The sequence below is a fragment of the Zalophus californianus genome, chromosome 10, assembly GCF_009762305.2.
Source record: "Zalophus californianus isolate mZalCal1 chromosome 10, mZalCal1.pri.v2, whole genome shotgun sequence".
Lineage (NCBI taxonomy): Eukaryota > Metazoa > Chordata > Mammalia > Carnivora > Otariidae > Zalophus > Zalophus californianus.
The window spans coordinates 110,416,895-110,441,732 of NC_045604.1; the positions used below are offsets into that span (position 1 = coordinate 110,416,895).

General features: G+C 62.1%; 2 protein-coding genes across 2 annotated transcripts in view; both read right to left on the reverse strand.

Annotated features, from left to right (window-relative positions):
• Positions 1-324: 324 nt before the first annotated feature.
• AP5Z1 (adaptor related protein complex 5 subunit zeta 1) lies at positions 325-11,121 on the reverse strand. Its single transcript, XM_027613803.1, has 17 exons — positions 11,035-11,121; positions 8,339-8,476; positions 7,909-8,095; positions 7,457-7,601; positions 7,133-7,245; positions 6,536-6,704; positions 6,021-6,161; positions 5,688-5,725; positions 5,442-5,604; positions 4,795-4,973; positions 3,838-3,980; positions 3,134-3,274; positions 2,350-2,461; positions 2,013-2,110; positions 1,463-1,595; positions 1,166-1,380; positions 325-938 (listed from the first exon to the last, which is right to left on the reverse strand). Exons 1-17 carry the CDS (start codon positions 11,073-11,075, stop codon positions 668-670), a joined length of 2,427 nt encoding a protein of 808 aa, XP_027469604.1. The 5' UTR covers positions 11,076-11,121; the 3' UTR covers positions 325-667.
• Positions 11,122-20,938: 9,817 nt separating this feature from the next.
• The window catches only part of FOXK1 (forkhead box K1), a 62,550-nt gene continuing 58,650 nt past the window's right edge, over positions 20,939-24,838 (reverse strand). The window contains exons 6-9 of the mRNA XM_027609757.2: positions 23,427-23,593; positions 23,053-23,337; positions 21,999-22,223; positions 20,939-21,443 (exon numbers count right to left, since the gene is read on the reverse strand). Coding sequence (XP_027465558.1) covers positions 21,178-21,443; positions 21,999-22,223; positions 23,053-23,337; positions 23,427-23,593 — 943 coding nt within the window. The 3' untranslated portion in view covers positions 20,939-21,177. The remainder of the gene's footprint in view (positions 21,444-21,998; positions 22,224-23,052; positions 23,338-23,426; positions 23,594-24,838) is intronic.

The following is a 24,838-nucleotide window of genomic DNA, read 5'->3' on the forward strand; positions in this document are numbered from 1 at the left end:
AGCGGGCAGGAGGCTGCAGGCCCGAAGAGGCCCCCCCACCGCCCCACCCCGCGGGCTCATTCAGCAGCATCAGAAAGCGGGCTAAGAAAGGACACCGAGCAAAGGCCCTTCCCAGTGGCAGCCGCACCCGTGGGAGGGTCACGCGGCTCTCTCTCTGATCGCCCACATTCGTGCTGTTATTTCTGTAACATCGGAGACGCTGTGGGGACTCGGTGGGAAGAAACGGCCCAGGTGTCTGGTCGCCCCCTGCCCAGGGCCAGGCCTCCCAGCCCAGCGGCGCACCCCGTACCCGGCCCTCTCCCTTGCCTCGTGCACACAGGGACGTTCTGAAAGAGGTTTATTGTTGCTGTACCTCTTCTCGCCCCCGAGCAAGGAGCACCAGAAACAGACCAGGCAGCCCCCATCCAGCCCCCAACAGCACGAGCGCTCCAGATCAGATCTGCTCCACCACACAGCTCAGCACAGCAGAGACAGACAGACAGACAGACACCCGAAGGCCGAGGATGGGACAGCCCTGCCTCAGCACGGAGGGACCCAGACCCTCCCGGGCCTCCTCCCCGGGCCTTGCGACCCTCTGACTTGCCCTCTGGTCACAGCAGCCGCAGCTTGGCCCTAATACCAGGCTCTTAATCTGCGGCCGGCCGGCGTCGCCCCGGCCACCGTCCCTTCACCCAGGCAGGAGGCCCGCCTCCTTTTCCACCAGGCGGCTGACTGTGCGTAGGGCCAGCGGCAGGGCCGTGTTGGCGTCACGGTGATAGCGGGGCTCGGACACCTCCGCGCTCGGCGTGAGCACAAACTGGGCCACGCTGGGCATCTTTAGCAGGGTCAGCAGCTCGGTGGCCCGCGTGCAGATGGCTCCCGCATCCTCCTCACCGTGCACGGAGCTCAGCGCTGGGCTCTGTGCCAGGGTCCTCATCTTTGACAGGAACAGAGAGACCCTGAGGATGAGCGGGTCCCGGTCAGTCAGCTGCATGTGCAACTCCTCACGTGAAACCTGAGGCCTCCGGGTCGTGGGGCGTTGGCTGGGAGAGATGAGGCCGCAGGGACGACGCCCACGCCGCTGGTGTCCGACCGGAGGCCTCGTGCTGCGGGCCGCGTGCAGACCTCGGGGACCGGGAGGGCGTCCGGGGCCAGCTCCCCTTCCCCTTCTGCCCCACCCCTGTACCTGGGAATCAGGTCTTGGCTCCGGGAGGCCAGCTTGGTCAGCGTGGTCATGAGCACGGCGATGACCTGCGGGGGGCACTTGGGAAGGGCGGCGGACGGGCGGGACTGGGTGACCTCGAACAGCAGGGCCTCCAGGGCCTCGAAGAACCTGGTGATCTGCTCCACGGTGCACCGCCGGTCCCAGGACACGGACAGGTACTCGCCGACGGCCCAGGCCTGGCGGGGGGGGGGACAGAGCCTCAGCCCCCTGCAGGCACCCCGGCGTGGGAAGGGGCGGTGGTGCGGTGGCCGGCCTTACCACGGCGGCGAGCATGGCGCCCCTGCTGTGGACGCTGCTCACGCTCCCCACGAACTCCAGCAGCTCTTTCGCCAGGTCGACCACCAGCGACGGGTGCAGCGCGCACAGGGCCAAGAGCTGTGAGCTCAGCACCCTGCCCGGGTAGGACACTGCTGGGCCGCGGCCGTCCCTGGGCCCGGACCGCGGCCCCCATCCAAAACCAGAGCCGGGAGGTGGGACGGGAAAGCCTCTGCGCACCGGACTGAGGTGCAGATGGTTCTGGCCCCTAAAGGGCCCACTGGAGGGGAAGCTGGGGCTGGCGAGTGGCGTGGACGCAGGCCTGTGTGGACCAGGCCTTGGGAAAGGGGGACAGATGGTCTGGAAGGCTCCATGGAGAGGGACTGAGGCCAGCACCGGAGATTACAGACCTGAGGGAGGAGGGACTGGGGAGAGGAGCGTGTGCAGAAGCTGGGCCTGGGGTGATGCGGGGCGGCAGGACACGCGCTGCAAAGGGCGCAGCCCGGGGGGGTGGGGACTCGGAGGCGGGGCAGGCTGGGGGGGGAGGGCCCACCTGTGCACACGGTCCTCGTACTGGGGCACCTGGTAAAGGGAGTCCCTTCTTTCCAGGAGCACCAGCACCAGCTGGTTGGTCAGGGCCCCGTCAGCAAACTGGGGGTCAGGAGGAAAGACCCAGCCTCAGCCCTGACACCACCCTCCCCCGCGCTCTGCTCTGGCCCCGACGATGTCTCGCAGCCTGGGGCCGCTCTCGGGGGGGGACGGGCCGCCTGCCACCCACCCCGGCGCCTCTCGCTGACCCATGGCGGGATCTGCATTCAAGGACACCGGCTCTGCCGAGGCCCAGGGCCAGCGGCCCCCGCGGGAACGGAGGAGCCTGGAAGTGGGCTCACCCGGGTCACCGCGGAGAAGAACGCCTGGAGCAGGGTGGGCACGGCCTCGGCGCACTGCACCACGCGGGCGCAGCCGGTCATGGGCCGGAGCAGCTCGTGGAGTGGCGCCAACCTGGAGAACATGTCACACGTCCCACTGAGTACCCGCCCTCCCGCTCCCCCGGGGCCCCCGGACACGCTCTCCACACGCCAACGGTTGGCTGTCGGGATCACCATGCTGTGGCCTGGACCAAGTTCTGAAACCACCTGCGGTGCCCTCCCAGGCGGGGGGCACCCTGTCACCACGCATGCCTCCCCCTGCCGACGGCTTTGCTCCCGTCGTCAGCTGCCGGCCCCTCAGGCAGCGCTGCTCCCACAGGCCACAGGGAGTGCGGGCGTGGGGGTCTGCGCTCGAGACGCCTTGCTCCAGTCCCGGCCCTCCGACTCTTGGGGGGCGCTACCCCTCAGCTTCTCCATCTGTACAACGGAGTCACCGCGCCTACCTCGCAGGCTTGTGCGGCCCGAGTCGGGGCTGGCAAAGAGCTGAGCGCGAGGCCCGTGCCCTGCGAGCACCCGCCGTGTGGCTAGTGCCTGCCCAGGGCGGGGGGCGGGGGGGCGACCACAGGGGCCTCTTTAGGTCAGAGCGCCTAAGGCCCAGGAGCAGATGTGCCCAGACGCGCCCCACCCCCCGGGAACAGGCTCTGACCACACGCAGGCGCTCTCCTGTCCCGCCCAGGGCCGTGGGGCCGGGGACGCCCAGCAGCAGGCCTCACCCCAGGCGCTCCCCGGCCCGCGCGGCCCCTACCTCTGCACGGTTCCGCTGGCCTCGGCCCGCAACAGGTGCTGGAGAAGAGCCTGGAACTCTGGGTCTCGGGAGGCCTCCAGGCAGCTAGGGTTCCTGAGGGAGGTATCCCACAGCGGCCTCTCGGACGCAGCCGGTGACAGCCTGTGAGCCAGCAGATGCCCGAGGCCGGGTTCAGACTGGGCTCCGGGCACAGGCCCCCGGAGGCCCGACTTGGCCCCAGCCCTCGTGGAGACACAGAGCAGATGTCGCCCCGTGCCAGTGATGAGCCTCAGAGGGACCGGGAGGGGCCTGGGGCCCAGCACCCTGCACGGTGAGGCTTTCCTGCCGAGGGAGACAGGCCAGGGGCTCCAGGGCCCAGGGCTGGAGAGAGGTGCTCTCGGGGCAGCTCACGGGACAGCAGGGGACGGGGAGGGGACCCAGGAACAGCTGTCGTCCCTCGGGTTCACCTGAGCTGCAGACCCAGGGACAGGTGTCGTCCCTCGGGTTCACCTGAGCTGCAGACCCAGGGACAGGTGTCGTCCCTCGGGTTCACCTGAGCTGCAGACCCAGGGACAGGTGTCGTCCCTCGGGTTCACCTGAGCTGCAGACCCAGGGACAGGTGTCGTCCCTCGGGTTCACCTGAGCTGCAGACCCAGGGACAGGTGTCGTCCCTCGGGTTCACCTGAGCTGCAGACCCAGGGACAGGTGTCGCCCCTCGGGTTCACCTGAGCTGCAGGTCCAAGGCCGCAGTCAGACAGGGCAGGTCCAGCAGGGCGTGGAGCATCTCCACGGCCGAGCCGGCGTCCACCAGGCTCGGGAGGAGCACCACGAACTCCGAGGTGAGGGGCGGGCTGTTCCAGGCCAGGAGCTGCAGGGACAAGCGAGGCGGCTCGGTGGGAACCAGGAGGGCCCGTGTGGGGCGCGTGGCCCAGCGGCAGAGCCATCGGCTTGGAACCCACGGGCTGCCGCAGGGGAGAGCCCCTCGGTCCCGGATGGGCGGGGGTATCGATCCCCCCCCTGCTCTCCCTGGGCCACCTTGATCAGTTTTGTGTCGCTACTCTGCTTCTGCGTTCACTTCTGTGCCAACAAGTAAAGCAACCACTTTCTACTTGTCGTTGTTCCTCTAGCTGAATTTGCAAAGACCACGCGGTAACCACAGCCAGTCACAAAAAACACATCAAAACCCAACAGCACGGGCACCTGGGTGGCTCAGTCGGTTAAGCGTCTGCCTTCGGCTCAGGTCATGGTCCCGGGGTCCTGGGATAGAGCCCCGCATCGGGCTCCCTGCTCGGCGGGAAGCCTGCTTCTCCCTCTCCCACTCCCCCTGCTTGTGTTCCCTCTCTCGCTGTGTCTCTCTCAAATAAATAAAATCTTAAAAATAAAAAGCCAACAGCACAAAGGGCTGAGCACAGCAGGCGAGGCTCCCACGTGAGGAGCCTACTCGACATGATAATTGGGACAAGTTCTAGAATCAACCACAGTCCAGCCTAGCTGCTCTTTCTCACGGGGCTCAGCATGGGGCTCTCCCTGGCGGAGACGCTGTTCCTACATGACGCCGTCCCTGGCCCTCCGCCGGCACCCTAGGCCGCCTCCCCGGAGGGAGAACGAGCCGGACACACTGCACACATTCCCCCCCGCCCAACGCTGGCCCCCCTCTCCGGCCCGAGGACAACTGAGAGTGCCTTGAAGAGATTGGGGAAGCTCCGCTTAAGAATGTCAAGGTTCCTGCCGAATAGGGGAAGGCTGTCCCCGCAGAAGCGGACGAACTCGAAGGCCAGCATGGGGCTGTGGAAGAGCTCGCAGGGGACCCTGGTGAACAGGTGCTGGAGGATGGCTTCCGAGTCCACGGCGGCCGCCTCCCCTGAAACACAGCGGCCTCATCAGGGCCCGGGCCCCGGCACGAGGGTCCCTGCCTCATCATGAGGATGCCCCTGCTGCTGAGTGGGGCCCTCAGAGTCCCGGACACCAGGGGCCCTGAGGTGTCCATGCTGCACGGGGAGCCCTGGCCGAGCTGCATCCAGCTCTCCACAAGAGTCTCCGGCTACCGCCCAATCCCTCCAAGTCACATGACATGGAATGTTCTTTGGAAGATACTGGTTTCACGGCACCTCCCACGAAACTCCCGTGAACTCTTGTGGCAAAGAGAGATCTAAGATCAGTGTGAAGCTTTGATCCACTTCCTAAACTCATCTAAAGACTCTCTTATCCGGTGCTAACGGTCCCTCAAAGCAACCCGGGTCTACACAACCAAGGAAGCAGCGCCACAAACAGGAAGAGGGGCCGAGCTTCCGCACGAAGCAGAAGAGTGTCCCGGCGCCGCGAGGCTCACCGTGGCTCAGGAAGAACTGCGCGATGGGCAGTAGCGCCCGCGCCCGGGCCGGATCCCCGCACAGCCGCGCGTGCAGGGCCTTCAGGCAGGACAGCGTGCGGTACAGGAAGGTCGGGTCCTGCCGGCACAGCGTGTCCAGCACCAGCACGGCCTCCACCAGGCACTGCGGAGACGCGGAGGCCCAGCTCGCAGGGAGCCGCGCGGGAGGCCGGCCCGCCCCGCCCGCCCGCCCCGCCGGGCACGTACGGCTTTCTGCAGGTCCGCGTCCCCCTTTCTCAGGGCTCCTGGGGAAGGAAGAGAGGCAGGCACCTGGTCTCCGGTCAGCATCAAAACAGAGTGCGAGGCACCCTGTTCTGGAAGCTCGAGGAGGCGGCGGAGAGCAAACTGCGAGCGGAGGGACGGGCAGGAGCCGCCCCCAGGATGGACGGGGGCGGGGGGGGGGGGCTGGGACGGACGCCTGGTGGGCTGGGGACAGGTTCTGCCCCCCCCCACTCCCCGGCACAGAGGCTGTCCAGGTCCCGGCCCCCCACAAGCAGCCCGAGACGCCCCTGGGGGAGGAGGCGCGACAGCGGGACTCACGTCGCGTGCTCTGCTCCACAAGGCGCTGACAGTACTCGAAAGCCTTCTCCCTCAGCCGCTCCTGGGGGGGCAGCAGGTGGCTGGCGGTAGAGGTGGCCGATAGCACAGACAGGGTGGAGCCCTCCAGCTCCGACTTGTCGTCTGGAAGAGAGAACGAGGTGCTCGGGGGGCGCGCAGGCCAGCCCATCCAGGGGCGCGGAGTCTCCGCGGCAGGCTACCTAGGCCTCGCCCGGCCGTGGCCACCTCCACCCTCACTGGACGTCCCGTGCAGTGGAGGCGTCTCCCCGCGGAAGTCTAGCCTGTCTACGCCGCCGGCCGGTCTGCTCTGGGGAAGGGGTTTGGTGAAGCTGTCTGAACACCCTTGCTGACGTCTGCCCTCAGCGGTCGCTCTGGCTTCTCCCACACGAAAGGGACGGGCCTCCCGGTGCCAGCGAGGCTCAGCCAGGGCTGCCGGCGTCGCCCGGGGCCACACCCGGTCCTGCCCACCTCCTGCCCAGGAGCCCCCCGCGTCCCACCTGCGTCCGGGGCGCTGGGGCCCTGGGGGCCGCTATGCACCAGCCACGCCCGCAGCATGGAGAAGGCCTGCACGTTCAGCCACTGGTCCTCCGTGAAGTGCTGGCCCGTGGACAGCACCGTGAAGAAATCTGTGGCCACCGCCCCATCCACCTCGGTGACAGGGCCCGGCTGCGGGAGGCAAGGAAGGACGGGCTGTGGGGACCCGGGCCAGGGGGGTGCTGGGATCCAAGGCTGGGGGGGGGGGGCGTGCGGGAGGCAATGGGCTCACAGTGGGGAGGGTGGGGGGGGCTGTGTGTGAGTGGGAGCCCCGCCCTCACGCTCTCGAGGACTGGGGACAGCCCCCGTGAGACGTGTTAACACTGGCACCGGAGCGGACGCCGTCTTCCGCCAGGTAAGGGATCTCACCAGCGGGTTTGGCCCACAGCGTCACGGGCTGGGGGGCTGTGACCCTGGGGACCCAAAGCCCCCCGACCCAAGTGAAGACAGAAAAGAGGGATCATTCTGGAACCAGGGCAGGTGGAAGGACAGGAGAAGTTGCTGGGACCCTGGAGGCAAGGCTGGCCAAGGTGGGGGAGGTTCTGAGTCTCCAGGCTCACCTGCCGGGCTCTGGGTGTGGAGAAGAAGCCTCCGGAAGTGTGTGCGACCCCTTGCTGGACGCTGGCATAGCGAAGCCAGTCCACCAGCCTCTTGCTGAGCAGGTTGGTCTGGTCTGCGGGTGGGGGGTGGGCAGGGACAACATGCGGGAAATCGTCAATCCCACAGACTCGGGCTGCAGGGGTGCTGATAGAACTTTCTAGAAAACAAGCTCTGGACAGGGTGCTGGGCCCCCAGGCCTCCCCAGACTGCCTCTCCACCATCCCTCCCGCGAGGGCGCTCCTCTCTCTCTGCGCCCGCGCAAGCCTCTTGGGAAGGGCGACTACCTTCATGGAGGGTGTGCGGGGCCAGGTGCGTGATCTTGGACACGACCGGGAGCAGGTGTCTCAGACTGGGCCCCTCGGGCTGCCGGCTCTCGAGGACTCTGAAGGCGTGCTGGCCCACGCTTCGGACCTCCTCCTTCTTGTCACCCTTCAAACGGAACATGGGGGGAGTGTGAAGCGATGACCCGCCTGAGTGTGTGAGCGACAAGTCATCCGATCTGAAAACACCTGGGAAGGGGCTGCCGATTCTGAAGGCCGCCGCTCCAAGAGCATCTTTGTTTCCGAAACGCCCCCTCTTAGCGCGTCCAGGAGCGTCACCACCAGGGCAGCCGGAATTAGCCTGCCCGGAGCCCAGAGCCCTGCCACTTCCCCGGGAGCAAGGGGGGATAGAGCAGGAGGGCACGGGGGAGGCCGGTGGACACCCCAGGCCACCAAGGGCAGGACGGGCGTGTCACCTGGGCCAAGAGCACAGAGGCCACCAGGCTCAGCTGCTGGCTGCTCTGGATGTGGTCCCAGGACAGGCTCAGGTTGTCGGCAGGCGACCTCTCTCTCAGGATGGCGGCACAGAGGAACTGGAGCTGCTCGGGGCACTTGGGCGAGCAGAGGGTGGTCTGCAGCAGGTCCACGCACGTCTTCTCCAGCCTGGGGGGGGGGGCACGGGCAAGGCCACGTGGCAGGTGGTACATCACCACGGGAGCGCCGGCCCCCCCAGAGAAGACCCGGGGCCCCCTGGCCGGCAGAGAGAGCTCTCCGTATGCGAGCGCCGTGAGCACCGCTGCCAGCGGGCGTAGGACGCCCAGGCCCGATGCGCCACGAGCGGACCCCCCACCAAGCTGCCCTCACGTGCTGGGAGCCTGCATCCCCCCCGAAGACCATCACGCTCACTTCCTCTTGTATTTCGTGGCTGAGACGATGAGGAAGAGCCTCTGCAGGGCGTCCACTGCATCGGGCCCCGGGTCATCCTTCTGCAGCAGCTTAACAACCCGGGAACAAAACTTCTGCAGCTCCTCATCCTGGATCTCCCTAAACGAAGAGCAGGGCGTCAGCAACCTGGGCTCAGGGGCCCCGGCCACAGGAGCCGGAAATGCTGCCCTGAGCCGTGACAGACGGCCCTGGGGCTGGAGGAACATCCCCACGGAGCAGAGAAGCCCAGGTGTCCCGCGGGAGAGCAAGGCCACCACCTGCGAATCCTCCCTCCCTGGGACGCGGCCGTCGTCGGGTCACTCCCCTCCCCTATGGGCAGGGCTGTCGGGAGACCACCACGCCAGCAGCTTCACCAGACCCCGTCACGGCGACACCACCCCTCTGGATTTTTTGTTGTCCCAGGAGCAGAAGAACTAAAACCGATTGATGTTAGGACTCAAAATGGAGGGTGGCCTGAAATAAGTTGCTTTTCAAAAAGATTCCTTCAGTGAGCCTTCCATTCCTGGGAACAAGAGTGAAATCTGCTAGGTCAGAGGACAAACACTGTGACATGTTGTCAGGTGTGCCTACTATAGTTCCTAGTACTTACTCTGCTTCGTTAAAAAACACATCTACCGAGCATCAACAAGAAGTAAGATACTGAGCAAAATCTCAAAACAGAAACCTGGGTTTTGGGTTTCTGTTCCAGTCCAGAAGGAAAGACAAACCTAGGAAACACGGTACTAGGAACCTCTGGGGGGGGGGTGCTCTCAGAGGAGGGCCCCCTCCAGCCCCCTAGCCATGGCTGACGTCCACCGAATCCAGGCCGGACCAATCAGATGCTCGAGCTCGGAACCCGGAAGTCTGAACCAAGAGACGGGCCAGCTCCAGCCCTGGGCTGACGAGGAGGTTGGCCGAGCCTGTGAGGCTAGGTGCCTGGGGCTGCTTCTTGTGTTTCTTGTTCTTACTCGAAGGCTGGCAGATGAACCTCAGTGAACTCCCCACCACTTCCGGTCTCCCTTCCACCTCCTAACCCATTTCCATTTCTTACAAACACAAGAGTCACACGTGGGATGAAGACGCAGAAAGACAAGAGGCCTGGTCAGGTCTGTTTCTCACTGGACTAACGAGACCGAGCGAGAAGCCACCAGGCTGCCTCAAAACAACACGGGAGACTCTTTCCTAGAATGGTGGTACCCCTCATCCCAACGAATCCCTTCCAGTATATTCTCTAGATCACGAGATTCTAAAAGGCCAATCTGCTCAAACCCTTCAATAGCTCCCCAGTGCTTTCAAACCCAAACTCCTACCGACACTAACAAGGCTTACAGGGTCCTGGGCCCGCCTTACTTCTCTAAGAAGCACAAGTCCTGTTGCTCTTGCTCTTGATCTTCCCGACAGACCCTCTGCCTGAAATATCCCTTGCTGGTTATGTCCTCACGCAGAGCCTCTGATTAGTTGTCTCAGGCTTCTGGAAACTTCCCCTGACCTGCCGCACACCCCCGTCCACCCCTTCTCTGAGGCCCACTTCCTTCACTTGTCTTCAGCTTGCGAGAGATGCTTCTGGTGACTTTTTCCACCCTTGCTTTTCCATCGCCAAGAAGTTCAGACACTAAAATTCACTGCAAATCCTAACTCCTGAACGTTAGCCATTTATTTTAAAGTGCCACCCCAAATCACAGGCTTAATTAGAGTGGAATACCCTGAACACCAGTAAGACCTAACTGATAATGACTAGCTTTCCTCTCAAACCCTAGCGGATATTGCGTAAGTCATGCATCTTACTTATGGATATTGAACCATACACTACCCTCAACTCCCCCACCCCCCTACCCGAGGCAGAGAGAGGAGTAAGAATTTAGATAGGGAGGGCTATTCATTCTGCAAATTTACGACCTGGAGTAGAAGGTGAGCTGGGCAGAGGTAAGCCCGGTGAGGTTCTGGGCGGGTCTCAGTTCTTCCCTGTCTCTTGGCAAGAACGCTGGGGTGTGTCACATGTTGAGTGAGATGCTATTTTCACTTAATACAGCCCCTAAATTCAAGTGAGCTCCAGTTGTAACACTGGAGCTTGAATACTGGAGTATCTGTCCGACAGTGAAGGAGACACAGACGGTGCTACGAAACCACAAGGCGCTTTCTGAGCAGATTTTCAAGGGTTATTTTGACCACAGATTTTTGCCCTCTTCCCAGCCTTCAGAACCTAATCTGCATTCAAGATCGTCTCACTAAATTACAGCAGCCTCGACCATCCCAGTCTTTCCCACCAATTGGTCCAGCTCCAGATCCAGTTTTAGGGTTTTTTTTGTTGTTGTTTTGTTTTAGAAAAGTTTACCACCGACTTGTGGTTCTGACGGCGTTTTCTTCTAAACAAGTGACGTCAAGTCTCACACTGTCAGATGGGCTCTGGCTCCCCTCCCTTGCTGCTGGACGTCGGGGTGCCGCCGCCAAGCCTCGGGGGGGCCCCGCCCCGCTTCCCTTGCACGCACCGTTCGCGACGCTGCTCACGCGCCGCCGCCTCCGGGGACCCGCAGCACCCTCCCCGGGCCTGCACGGCGTGGCCTCCCCGCCCCGCGGATCTCCAGAGCGGGTCTGGGTGGGCTGCTCCAGGTCTCCGCGCGCGGGCCCCGCTCGGTGGGGCCCTCCCCCCGCCAGGAGCCCCAAGGGAAACGCCGCGGCACCTGGCCTGGTGGAGCAGACTCTCCGCCCCCGCCGTGAACATGCCGCCACCGCCGCCACCGCCCCGCCGCTTCCGGGTCGCGTCACGTGCCGCGTCACGTGGGCGGGGCGGACAGGCCGCCGGCCAATGGGCTTTGGTGGAGCCCGTCCCACGGGGGCGGGGCCGTCAGCGAGCCGGCCGCCCGTTCAGGGGTGGTGCCTGGTCTCCTTGGTGGGCTGCGGACCCCGGAACTTTGGGACCTGGGACCCTGAGACCTCGGAACCTCCGCACCCCGGGACCCCGCAACTTCGGCACCCCGGACCCCAAGACTCTAAGATCTCGGCACCCCGCGACCCCGAGCTCCCAGGACACCCATGACCCGGGAACCTAGGCGCTCTGGGACCGTGGGACCCTAGGACCCCGTGACCCCAGGACCCCAGCTCCCCCCGCCCACCGCCATGGACCCTGGGCACCCGGGTGCCGGTAGGAGACGGCCTGTCGCCAGCCCCAGCACCATTGCCCCACTTCTGGGTTGTCTCCTGACCACAGGCGGCACTGTCGTGTGGGGGTCCTTTGCTCAGTATGACCTGAAAGCATGACAGACGCTCTGGCGTGGGCTGCATCCGTGTGCAGCGATTTGCAAGAACAGCCGAGCCTCTCAGCCCTGCTGCTTTGAGGCTCCATGTATTTAGGGCCTGTCATGGGCTGTAGTGCTGCTTTAAAGTCTTATTCCCTGCCCCCCATAACCACAGACTGTGAGGCAACAGGCTTAGAGAGGGAAAACCAATTTCTAGGCCTTCTGAAAGGTGTGTTGGCCCCAGTATTCCTGCCTGCAGACTGCGTGTGTGGTAAATGTGGTTACAGCCCGAACTGGGCAGGCAGGGTGCACAGGAGGGAGATTTCCAGAGGGAGAGGAGCCTAAGAGGAGCCCCGAGGGTGTCAGAGGTGGGAAGGGGCAGGCAGGGGCGAGGGCCCTAAAGGCGGCAGTGCAGGCCTGCTTCCTGGGGCGCACATGCACCTGAGGGGGGAACCTGATGTCTGGCAGCGGGATCAAGGGTGCATGGGGTGGTCCTGGGGGAGAGAGGGAGGGCCCCCGAGCTAGGTAAAGGCCATGAGGACAGGAAGTAGGCAGATTCAGTAACCATTTAGGGCTAGGATTTGTAGGACCTGGAGATGGATTTGGGGACAGGAGGAGGGACAGGGCAACAGCAGGTTTCTGGCTTTCCGTGTGGTACCGTTCCCTTGGCACTGGGGCAGAAGGAGTCCCTTTGCTGTGCTAGGGAGTACCTCAGGTTCTGGGGAACAGTGAACGGGGGAGGCTGGGCCCCTGCCCTCGGGAAATTTGCAGTCACCGCAGCCTAGTAGTGGGAAATGCCACGAAGGGGGGATGAAGCCGCGTAAGAGCAGGTACCGCAGGCAGTCGGGCAGGGTGATGGGTCAGGGGGGCCTCGGAGGGTTAAGCAGTGAGGGGACGCCTGATGCAGGAGAGGGGCGGAGACAGGATGGGCCAGCTACTCACCTGCCAGAAACCCGGACTTGGCGGTTTTGAGACGCCCTGATGGCACCCAGGAGGCGTGGAGGGCAACGGGTGCCGAGGGGTTAGAGATGGGAGCTGCAGAGTGACAAGGAGGGGAGCTGGGTCGGGAAGAGTCTGCTACAGGGGGTCCTTGGGAAGGCCAAGCACTGCGCATCGGTGATCTCATAGAACCCGTCGGACAGCTCTGAGCCTGAGTTTTATTATCACCATTTGAAGGATGATTGGGCTGAAGCTAAAACCAGGTAAGGTGCCCGAGGTCCACACCAGTCAGGGGAGAAGCACGCTGAGCCAGCAGCCACGCTGTCCCTTGCCTGCCGCCCCCTGAGGAATGGCCAGAGCAGTGGGAAGACATCCAGGAGAATGTGGGGTCGGTCGCAGAGGTCAAGTCCCAAGAGCCGCGGGGGCTGCCCGGCTAGGGGCTGCAGACCTGAAAGGGAGCGGGGAGTTGCAGCTGCTGCTAGGAGGCTAGGAGGGGGGGGAGTGGGGAGGTTGGGGGGGGGTCCCAGGGCTAGGAGGGGTGGCACCTGGGGGTGGCCCGAGGCTGCTGGCCCTGGCTGGGCGGCAGAAACTAACTGCAGTCGCCTACTGTTGTCACATCGTCAGATGAAGGATGTTGTCAGGGACAGGAAGCACTCTTCCCCGGTACTGAAGGGTGAGGCTGAGGAGCAGAGGCGGGGTGCCCCCCCCACGCCCCCGGCCCTGGAATCACAAGCGCACAGGAGGTTGGGAGTGAGGCTGCCGGGAGCTTGACCACGACCCACGGCTGTGGAGGGAGTTTGCTGGTTCACCTGGGCCGAGGCACGCACAGCCAATCTGCAGGCACCTGCGTTGAGACCTACGGCATCTGAGACCTGGGAAGGAGTTCCAACACTAGTTTCGTGGCTTAAAAGGGTGTTTATTAAAGTAAAATACATATGACGTACACAGATTTTGAGTGAACTCCGTGATCCTTCCCACTAATCCATGGTATGCTGGTAAATGTTTAACTGGTCACCGGGACGGGGGGGGGGGGGTTGGGGGGGGGGCTGACCTGTAGCGTTTCATGATTTCCGTGTACAAATACCCCGCAAATGGCAGATTTCAGGCTGCCCACGTGACGTCACTGCACCGCCGGGAGAGCCGCAGAAACCGAACGGACACGGGGGATGGGAATGACCCCGAGAGCGGAGGTAGAGTGAAACAATAGTAAGAGATGAACCGCGTACTTACCACCTTCGTTTTTAATGTAATGGATTTCACTGTAAGTTTATATCATGAAAATTTGAAGAATGACTTTAGCAGCTGGCTGCTCAAATTCCTGAAAATGTAGCAAGCCGCTCTGGCAAGCTGACCCCGGCCCAGCCCTCCCCGCTGGCTCCCGGCGCCTCCTATTATCACCACGGGTCAGTTCTGCCCGTTTGCACTTCACACAAACGGGGCCCTGCAGCACGGAGCCTCCTCTGTGGCTCCTTCCCCTGACACCCGTGAGGACCACAGGGACTTATCAGCACTCGGCCATCCTGCTGTCGGTGAACCCTCGGTCTGTCTCCAGCTTCGGCAACCACGGACGTGGCTGGACGTGCGGTCGGTCTGGTGCCCCGCTTCGGTACTAGTCCGGCTTCGCCTCTGAGAACAGAGCTGCGTGCCAGGCCTGTGCTCTCTCCGCCCGCACGCACGCACGCCCCAAGCCTCTTCCCAACAGTAACGATACATGATGGTTTCTCACAAAATTCTCGTTTGTGTAAGATGTTATCTCGAGGTCTGATTTTTACTATCTTTCTGTCTGTTTATATTTTAAGTGGGCTCCATGCCCTGCGTGGGGCCCATCGTGGGGCTCGAACTCACGACCCTGAGATCACGACCTGAGCCAAAATCAGGAGTCGGACGCTTAACAGACCGAGCCACCCAGGCGCCCCAATCTTAAGGTCTTACTAGTGAGAAATGGTTGTCTCAGTCAAAACCAAAACTGAAAAAGCTGCGCATTTCAGGAAGATGCTAACTGGCCATCATAGCTCTTGAGACTTAGCATCCTCATTGTTGCTTGTTATTTACTTGGCCAAATCCTCACACGTCCTGTTACTGGTGCGGGGAGGCTTACCATTAGACTTGTACGGTGTCCGTGGGGTAACGTGAAGGACAGCCGTGTTCACATGTCTGCTACAGCCACAGACCCTGGAAAAGGCCAGTGACTGACGCTCCAAGAGGTGACGAGCGACAGGCCCATGGACTAGAGAACCTTGACCAAAGGTGCATGTGTGACAAGTGCACACTTCTCTGAGATCCACGTCCAGCAGAGGCACACTTCTTCGTGCGATGATTTAATCGTAAAGCCGGTGGGCGCCGCAGAGAGGGGCTTTCACCACAGCCGATGTGCCCTGGGCCACGTGATGCACAGAACACTGTGAGGTGGGGGCACCCGTTCTGTGGATGAAGACATGGAGCTTCTTGCAGCTTAAAGCCCCCCCCCCCCCCCCCCCACCGCCAGACTTTGAACCAAGTCTGACTCCGGCCTGTAGGCAGACCACCTCTGCCTCGCGGCCCTCCACTTTGCCCTCAGTACCCAGAACGATCAAGTCCTAAGAGACATCACACAGGGGCAGTAAATCTCATGTAGCCGAGTGCCGGCAGGAGGGACCCCCAGCTCTCTAGGGTCTGCTTTGGGGGGTGCACAGGCGCAGCCACCCGGGACACCCCCCAGCTGAGCTGTTGGTGCCCAGGAGAGGGGCGAGGCTCCACTGGCCAGGGGCAGAGGGGAGTAGTGTTCCCGCCCCCGGGGCTGCAAACACCTGGATGCGGGAAACTCACTGAGGCTCGGTGAGGCCAGGAAATCACGGCAGCTCCCGTCAATTCGCGCCTTCCCAGGAGTGGGCTACTGAGCACAACGGGAGAACGCGCACCTTCCCCAGCAGCGGCCCCTCGGGTCAGGCGCCCCCTTGTCCAGGGAGCACACGGGGGCTGCGTGTCCGGGCCATCTGCCCATCCACCCGTCGGTCCCCCAGGAGCCACTCCCAAGGACCACACGGAGCCCCGGGCTCATTTCTGTAATATATAATTTTATTTCTGGTTATAGAAACAAATGCTAAGAGGAGAAACCGAACTTCCCCATCCACATACAACAAATTTTAATAGATAAAAGAACAGTTAAATGAAAAACAAAAAGTAGAAATTTTTAAACTTTGTTATAGCTTTAAAACATTAATGTCTGATACAATTAGAAATCACATTCAGATCTCAAACTTTTAAAAAAAAGTATGGCTCCTTATTAAAAAAATACTGTATCCCATTTGAAATGAAAACGCAGGCGGGCCCAGCTGCTGTGGGCCTCTCGTCTTTCTGAGGATGGGACTGCTGCTTCCCTGCCGCCTGCGGGGCGTCTGGCCCCCCCCCCCCCCCCCCCCCCCCCCCCGGGGCTTCCCGCGGACCGACGTGCGCACAGGTGGCGGAAGCCGGCAGCATGGCGGGGCCTCCGATCCCATGAGCTAGTTTCCACTGTCTGGGGTACCACTGCTTTTAAAGCACTGATTATCACATGTACTGTGGAAAATACTTTAGACAGCCACTGTAAGAAAACACGCTCTCACACGCGCGCACACACCCCCCTAACACCCGCCCCCCAAATGATCTTTACAGGAGAATTGCCAGCAGGTAAGGGGAAAAAAAAAAGCTCGCGTGGGCCGAGCTGCGGGGCACGCGCAGCTCGTGGGGCTGGACTCGGCGGATCCAGGCGAGAGTCGGGGTCACACTTTTGTCTCTCTCCTCCCCGGCCCCCACCCTGAAATACAAACCGAGCCGTGTAAATTAAGAATATAGGCTATCCAGAAAGCCTTCCGGAAAGGAAGCTGGGAGGGAAGCAGGGAAGGGCCAAACTTTAAATGTTTGATTTTAAATCCCATTTTTTATCGATTAAAAAAAAAAAAAAGAAAAAGATGGGGGTCAGTTAACACAGAAACTTAGAGGCTAAGAGCTTAAGAGACCACAAGGCCAGGTGAACATCCTTCACACCCGTTGACTTCGTGTGGGAAAACCCACCTCAGAGGCGCAGACCTCGTTCCAGCCCAGCCTGCTCGCTTGGCATTGAGGGGCCAGGTCACCACGCGCCTCGTGACTCTGGGAGACAGCTCAGAAGGGCAAGCCCCCTTACTGCGGCTAGGAACCTCCCTCCTGGGCACTTTTACTGTTTCTGACATGGAGTAAACCATCAATAAATATTTGGATGAATCAAATGAACAAGATTCCCGAATGGAGAAGGAGCCAAGATTCTTCCAATTGTATTTGACTCTTTTAAAATAACAGGGTTGGAGCAAACAGGAGAGAGCCCCCTGGAGGCTCTCTGGCCGGCCTGGGACGCCGGTGGGAGACTAGAACCCACAGGAAGTAGGCTGCAGACACGGCTCTTGCACGGCAGGCCCCGTGCCCCGCCCCCCGGATCCCTGCTTCTCCCAAGTGCGCCCTGATGACACGCAGGTGCCAGGATCGGACGAAGTGCTTTGTGGGGTTTCTCCCTAGAGACAGAGATGCTCCGCTCACTCTTGGCTGAAACGGTGAGGGCCAAAACCAGCGATTAGGATAATGGAGACACAGAATCCCCAACTCTCACTAACTCCAAGAAGATTTTCATTTCAGTCCCGTGTAAAAATGCAGGCCGGCGCCAGTGCCTGGTGGTGGGCGGAGCTTCCGTGGAACTCCTGGTCCTGGGTGATACGCAGGAGGGGCCCCCGTCACTAATGGCTGGGCTCTGGCGTCCCAGGGACAAGGCTGTGTCTCAGGGCAGAAGCAGGTGGTCCAGATGGGTCAGACCCATCACTCTGGGTCTCCACACAGAGACCCGTTCTCAGGGAAGCGAGAGCACGGACCCGGTGATGTGCGAGGCCTTGAGCCAGTCCTCTGCCAGTCCCAGCGAGGAGCAGAAGAGGGACCAGGAGGTCCCCACTGAACCCTTTGGGGTCAGGCTGCCTGAGGCAAAGTGGGGATCCCCGCCCTCCAGCCGTGGCAACACCCCTACCCTGAACTCATTCCCTCCCAGCTTGAGAATCACGGAATACTCATTTTATCAACCCAGAAAACCCTCCTCATCTTCTCGACTTGGCTTGGTTCTTAAACAAAGAAAAAGAAAAACCGCAACCCTCAAACACCAACCTGCGGGAGAGGGAAGCTGACGGGCGTGGCCGTGGGCACTAGGACCCCATAACCCCAGGGCTGGCCTCGTGCCACTCTGCACGGTGGACCCGGCAATGGGTCCTGCCGTCCTCGGGGCGTGGGACAGGACCAGGGGCTGTTCCGGCGCCTGAGGAACCTCACTGAGGGATGCAAGCCATGTAACCTTTAAGAATTTACAGAGAAGATGGAAAAGGGACAGTCTGTCTGATTCCCCTCGGCGCTGCACTGGCCGGTCTGAGGCTAGCATGCGGTACTTGGGGAGGGCCTCAGCATGGAAGAAAGACGCAGACAGCTCAGGAGGTCCACCCTAGGGCGCCAGGAGCCATGCCTCCGCGGCTTTGTGTGTCGCACACTGCTCCATGCACCGGGCCCTGTGACACCACCGTGACCTCCGGGTACAACCCTCCTCCTTCCAACACGATACCAGACTATGCCTGGTGCGAAATGCACACTACTGAAAAGTAGTTACTTGTGTGACTTCCTTCCTGTGCAGACAGGGTGTTTTCCTGTCTCTGGTGCTGGTAAACGTGGCGACCGGTCAAGCAGGACACTGAGAAGAGGAACCTGGTACCACCCGGTGCAGAGGGCCTGCGTGCCCTGGGTCACAGCGCAGGAGGGGGTGGGCCTGTCCCAAAGCCCGCACACCTTTGGCCTGGCTGCCCTCTCCACACACACTCAAGCCCCTGGGAGATCAAAGAAAAGGTCCTCGGACCCGAGGCCATTGGTGACACCAGCACCATGCCAGAATTCACCTATTTCCACTTCTGCCAATCTTGGCTGGGGTTGGCCCGCCCGCTACAACCCACGCTTGTGGTGGGTCACAGGCAGGCCAGAATCGGAGGGCCGCAGTCCTCGGGCCACGTCTGGCCTGGTGCTCTTGCTTCCCAGTTGGTGGAGACCATCCCTTGGTCGGCTCCGAGGGCACAGACCTGTCTGCTATAAGGTGCGTCTCCTTGAGGCGCGGGCTGCCCTGGGCCTTCGGCTACCATCCCAGGACACGTGCCGGCAGGAGCCAGGCCTGCTCTCTGGTCAGATGACCAGAAACCCATCCAGAAGCTCACTGTCTGTGAACCCCGAGGGGCCGTTCCCCCAAGGCCCAGCCTGAGCTGACCCCACAGGGTCTCCTCGGTCCCTGCAGGAACTGAAAAGGCGTGAGCTCTCCACATGGCGGAATACCACCAATCGACATTCTGACCCCTCTGCGCTCCCTCCTCATGGAACCACTGCCCGAATAGAGTGCGATCATCACGAAAAAGGAGCAGAAACCAAAACGTCTTAAAAGCTGGGAAAGCAAAGGGTCAGGGCCAGACCGACCCGATGAGGCAAAGGCTTGACGCGTGTCCGTGGCTGACCGTCCTGTGTTCTCTCTAGACGGTGCCAGGTTTTCTACGGAGCAAACCGGGGCAACCCCCTCATCGCAAGGACCCCGCGAACGATGACCGTGGTGGGGGGGAAGCAATAGGTGAGCCGAAGGGAGGCCCTGGGGTCAGACCCTCAAAGGTGAGGCCTGCGGCAAGGAGCCGAACTGCCCATGTGTGTGCCACGGCCTCCGCCCGACCCGCGTGCCCTCTCACGCACACAACAGACTCTGCAGAAGACAAAGTTTATAAAGCAACAGAAAACATCGATGCGGAAGAGAGCGCGACTTCTCATCACCGAGGACGGCACACCCGGCCAATTCCATCCCAATGTCACTGAAGGCAACACGTATGGATTTCACAAAAGAGCTTTTTTCCCACATAAAGGTTGGTGCCATAGGAAACGACTGGTTCGGGGCTTGAAGGGTGCCAGGACAGGCGTCACGCTGGGCCAGGCAGGAGGACGCTCCGCACGTGTCCCCGGCGACCGACAAATGTGGCAGCAAGACAGCTCGTCAAACCCACCCCGGCCACCGACGAGCCCTGCCTTCTGGGACGGCGTGCTTGGCACACAAGCCAATCTTGCCCTAACGGCCTCGAGACTGTGCTCCACGGTTTCCCTCTCGTTCCGAGCCAGTACCCGACGAGACCCGCGAGGCCTGCTCCTTCCCTCGGCGGCTTTCCAGGGGCCGCACCCTCTCTCGGGGCGGGTGGAGCAGGCAGCTTTGCTGGGGGGAGACTAATGCTGAGCACAGGCTACTTCCAGGAAGAAAAACTGTCCCCGCTGGACTTCTGTGCGGGGCCTGGGGCTGCTGTGCCGGGTGGGGCCCAGTGCCGGGGCGGCCAGCCAAGTTTAAAGTCACTTTTCACAGACGCGCTTAACATTTCCTGAGAACGTTCTCCAAAAGGAGCTGGAGAACTATAGTCTGGATCCCAACCTGGGCTATATATGTGGCAGTGCGGGCTCATCTCCTGTCCGGTGACAGCTCCAGGCAGCAGGGGCGTCTGCAAGGGCAGGGGTCCCTCTCGGGGAAGCTGGGGCCACTTGCCGGGTTGAGGGCAAGACCGACGGAGTCCACAAGAGCCGAGCGCAGGGGCGGTGTGGCCACCGCTCACAGCCCCAGAGCTGCAGACACAGGAGAAGGCGGGACGCACAGCAGGAGGTACGTGTCGGCAGGAAAGCGAGTGTGACTCGGTGACAGTGGTGGTGGGAGAGGCCCACGCCAGCGCTGGGTGTCCCACGGCATCCAGGCGCTGGGGCCTCGGGCCCGCAGAGGACGCAGGGCTCACGGATTCCTGGCTTCGGAGCCTTTGGACGAGGGCTGCCTGCTCCTCACCCGGACAGCTCTCTGCCTCCAACGCCAATCCAGGCGCCGTCGATCCTTCTTGAAGTTAGCAGACAGAGCAGCAGTGGCAACTCCTCACGGGATTAATGCCGGTCCACAGCCCGGACCCACAGCCACTGTCCACAGATGCGGACCTCGCAAACACAAGCTTCCTTTTGTATTTACCTCAGATTTAAGATTAAGCCTCAACTCGTTTCAACAAGACAAGAAGTATTTGGGGTCCAAAGCCAAACCAGAGCCCCCTCCCCCCGATTAATGCCAAGACTATGTCACTATTTTAGGGCAAAAGGCCCACAAGACAGTCTGAGCTTTGGCAGTTCCTGCCTCTCTCCGGCCTCCTCCCGCTCGGCGGACACAGGCCTTATGCCCGCCACCGGCCCCTCCCGTGCAGGCCTCTGTCCGTCCTCAGGGGCCGAAGGCTGCTCCGGAGGCCTCGCCTCTGCGCGTGGCCGGGTCGGCCCGTGATCCGGCCCTCGACCACAGGCCCGGGAGCGAAGACGGTGTGAGGGAGAAGGAAAATAAAAACAAGCATTCCCGAATCGTACAATCAGCTGTCTGAACTTGTTTATGTGTTTTGTTTTAAACCACAGCAGGGGCAGGACACAGAACAAGGAGAGCGAGCGTATCCGGGTGCAGGCGGGTGCAGGCCGTCCTGTCTGCTCGGCGCGTGCGCAGGTCCGCGTGGAGCCTCCGCGTCACGGGCCGCAGGCGGCAGGAGGCCGGCGGCCAGGGCCCGGCTCCAGAATCCCTTTTGGCGAGCATCGCACTCGGCCCACGCGCAGGTGACTTCACTCCCCGGTTCCCGGGCCCTGCGGGCCGGCGGCCGCGATGACCCCGGCCTGTGCCGTCACAGTCCCGCCGGGCTCCTCCACACGCGACCTTTTGACCTCGGGCTCCCCGGTGGAAGAGGCGGCGGTGGCGGCGGTGGCTGGGGTCGCTGGGGTGGCGGCCGCTGCTGCCGGCTCCTCGGGCCCCACCTCGCACACCCGCGTGACCACCACCGGCGTGGATGAACTAGCCTGCGCCGCCAGGAGCTGCAGGGGGCTCGTGAGGGCTAGGAGTGGAGGGAAAAGAGATCTGTGTCGGGAACGGGTGCCCTGAGCCCGCGCAGTCACTGCACGAGGCCAAGCGAACCACAGGGGACCCTGGCTCCCAGCGCGCCCGGCCGCTGGGTGCCGGGGCCTCCTTTTGCTGCAGCCGTTCACATCCCCGCAGACAGCCAGGGGCGCTCCTGCCCTCACCTCTAGCAGGTGCTTAACACGGGCCGCCGGCCCTGAACCACCCTACACACACTGAGCACCCCCGCCACCCGCCCGGCAGCCGCAGCCCTGCTCCGTGTGCGCCCACCCTCCCTGCCCACCTCCAACTGCTTCCCTTCCTCCCTTCCCTCCGACCTCTTGTCTAACCCAACGGGGCGCGAGCGCTGCGACGTGGTCATCTGCCTCCGCGGCAGGCCTCGGGCCTCGGCCTGACCCCGCTGCCCGCAGGGCGCAGACGCTCAATACGCCGGCCGGCCGCGGCGAGGGCCCCACCGGATTGGGAGGGCGTGCCACAGGCACCACGGGCGGGGCGGCGGGGCCGAGCCGAGCAGGTGTGCGCAGGGCCTCACCGTAAGTGCCGCCGGCTAAACTGTTCGCAGGGACCGTGTGCTTCCCATTCTGAGTGACGGCCCGGACGGGGAGGTGGTGCTGCCCGAGGGTCACAGGTGTGGCTGGCTGCAGGATGGTGACCGTGTGTCCGGGGACGCCCGGGGCCATCTGGCTGGCCACGGTCTGGATGACGCGGCTGGTGGCGGGGATGGTGGCGAATGCGATGGTGGGCTTCTCTTCCAGGCCTGCCGGGAGAAAGGGTGTCAGAGCCCTGTCTGCCTGTCGGGGCGGCCCGCCCTCTTTGGGCTCAGCAGGAAGTCTGTTTATGGGGGGAACGGACTGCGGTTTTGAAGCATCAACTATTCTGAAAAGAAACATCCCACCAATGAAATACATTTCAAACAACAGAAAAACGATTAGTAGGGTTTTAGAGAAACATCTAAGTACTTTGAACTTTAAGCAACCCAAACGTAATCGGAGAAAGAAAACATTATTTGGAATGAAAAGATCGCCACTTGGAGCCACGGTCTTCTTTCTCCAAAATGCTTCGTCATTGTGACGCTATGAATGGGCTGCCAGGGCCAGCAGACAGAGGCCCGTGAGCCCAAGAGCCCATGGGCGGCTTAAGGGCTCCCGCCGTATTGGCCGCATTTTCAGTATTGACCCCGTGACCCCTTGGGCCTGAGACGCCCAACGTAGGAATCTGCGGCGACTTTTTATTTTATGTGACTTCCAAGGACTCCCAGCTGGAGGCTCCAGAGCAATCACCCTCCAGACCGCAACTTCAAGCCCGTGACACAGGGCTGTCACCTTGGGGGCCGCGCACCTGGAGGCGCCACCACCCAAGGAGGGCACGCTCTAGAGGACGATCGGTGAGGATTTCAAAGCAATGCACCCCAAAAAAGCAAGTAGCAGGGAGGAAAGGCGGCAGCCTGAGAACCATCGGTCCCCAGAGATCGCCCGCGGCCCCAGCACGTGGGCTCTGTCGCCCCATGGCCCAGGCTGCCGGGCTCCGTCCTCGAGACCAAGGACGGCTGTACGCATCCCAGCCCGGGGAGCGCACGACCGCGTTACCTCTGGCCTCGCCGCCCAGGTCCAGCACGGCCGTGCCCGCCGCTTCGTGGGCGCCCCCTGCCGAGGCCTGGCTGGCGAGGATGTACCCGTTGGCGGAGCTAGCGGAGGTGGTGACCACCCTGAGCATGGTGACGGGGGGAGCCTGCTGCACAACGTGGATCGCGTGGCCCGAGGGCGGCTGTGCCGTCACTAGAGACGCTGGCATGTAGGCGACGGGCTTGGCCACCAGGCTGGGCGGCCGGGGAGGCACGGCCATGATCACTGGCTGGGCGCTGACTGGAGAGCCTGCACGAGAAGGAGCACGACCGCTAAGGCCCACGGGCCCACGAGGCTCCGCGCTGCCACGCCAGCAGGAGGGACGAGAGCGTTCTTACCAGGTGCGCTTTGGGAATACCGATACTCCGGAACAGAAGCTAACTTCGACCCAAAGTCAGGGTCGTGTGGAATGGGTGAGCCCTCTCGAGACAGGCACTCTGGGGTCTGCAGGCCACTAGAACGAGGGGACATTAGCCCAGGGTGAGTGGGTGAAGCTGGAGCACTCCTACAGAAGGAACAAGAGAAAGGACCATGGTAGTAAGTACACACGGTCAAACAAAAGTGGTGTTTCACAAAACACAAACATGCCAACATCCACGCTACACGGCCCCTTATCAGCCTTTCCCCGTGCTTCTCCGTCCTCCTGAGGTGTTTCCAACACTAACATAACCTTCCGCGGTGGCAACGAGCTACCCGATAAATGCAACAGCAACCGGGCATTTAAGCCCAGTAAGTGGGAGAACGCTGCATTATCTGTGGCTTCCCAGAGCACTTACTTCCTGAAGGGGACCAGCCAGTCCTCCACGAAAGCATTAAAGACATAGGCTTTGGTGGGATGGGCGCGAATTTCCCACCAGGACAGGCCTACGACCGAAGGAGCAGATAGGCTTTGGGCGCACGGCTATTCAGCTTGCACGGCTAATAGTGCAGGGAAGGCTGGTCCCTCCGTCACTGTTCGCCTACGTTCTAAAACAGAGCGCTGTGGTCCAGCTCGTGCCCTGCTGGGGCTGGCCAGGGGCCGGCTGCACAGCATGGGGACACACGGTCCCGTGAACAGAATCCCGGGGTCAACGCAAACTCTCCAAGGCAGGACGCTGGGTCACTCCGCGTTTATCATCACCACCACAGTAAACGCCGTCTGCCTCTCCGGATACGGGGGTGCTGCGGGCGCCCTGGTCTCCTCAGGCACAGACCCGGCACCCTCCCCCCCCCCGCCCCCGCCCCCCGGAGTTCTCCCACCTCTCAGCTGGCTTGTCTGCCTCCCACCCAGGCCTGGAGCCCGTCTGCTCACGCCCAGGTCCCTCCCAGCCCCCGAGCCTACGACAGCTTTCCTTCTGACCTCAGGAGCCCAAATTCCTGGCAGCTCCTCTTTAACTCTGCACCAAATCTACCCTGCTTCCTACCTGCCTCCCACCCAACACAAACACACCCACCGCCTCCCTCCCAAAAAATCCAGGTTCTGCAGCCATGAGAGTCCCTCCCTCTCCTTAAGTCACAGCTCACACAGCTTCCTCCTGGGCCCAAGAATTTCCTGCCTGCCACTACGCAGATTCACAAGACTGCGTCCCTCACTCCCAGAGTGACCGTGAAGACAGGCCCACCTCGTCGTCCTCCAGAGACACCCCTTATCAGGGCTCCCTGGGCAGTGCTGGGTGCAGAGAGCCAGCCCCGGAACTGCTCCCCTAGCTGGCCGACCCGCTGATCTACCAAGTGAAATGTTACGGCGGTCACTGTTAAGGGTGGGACTTGT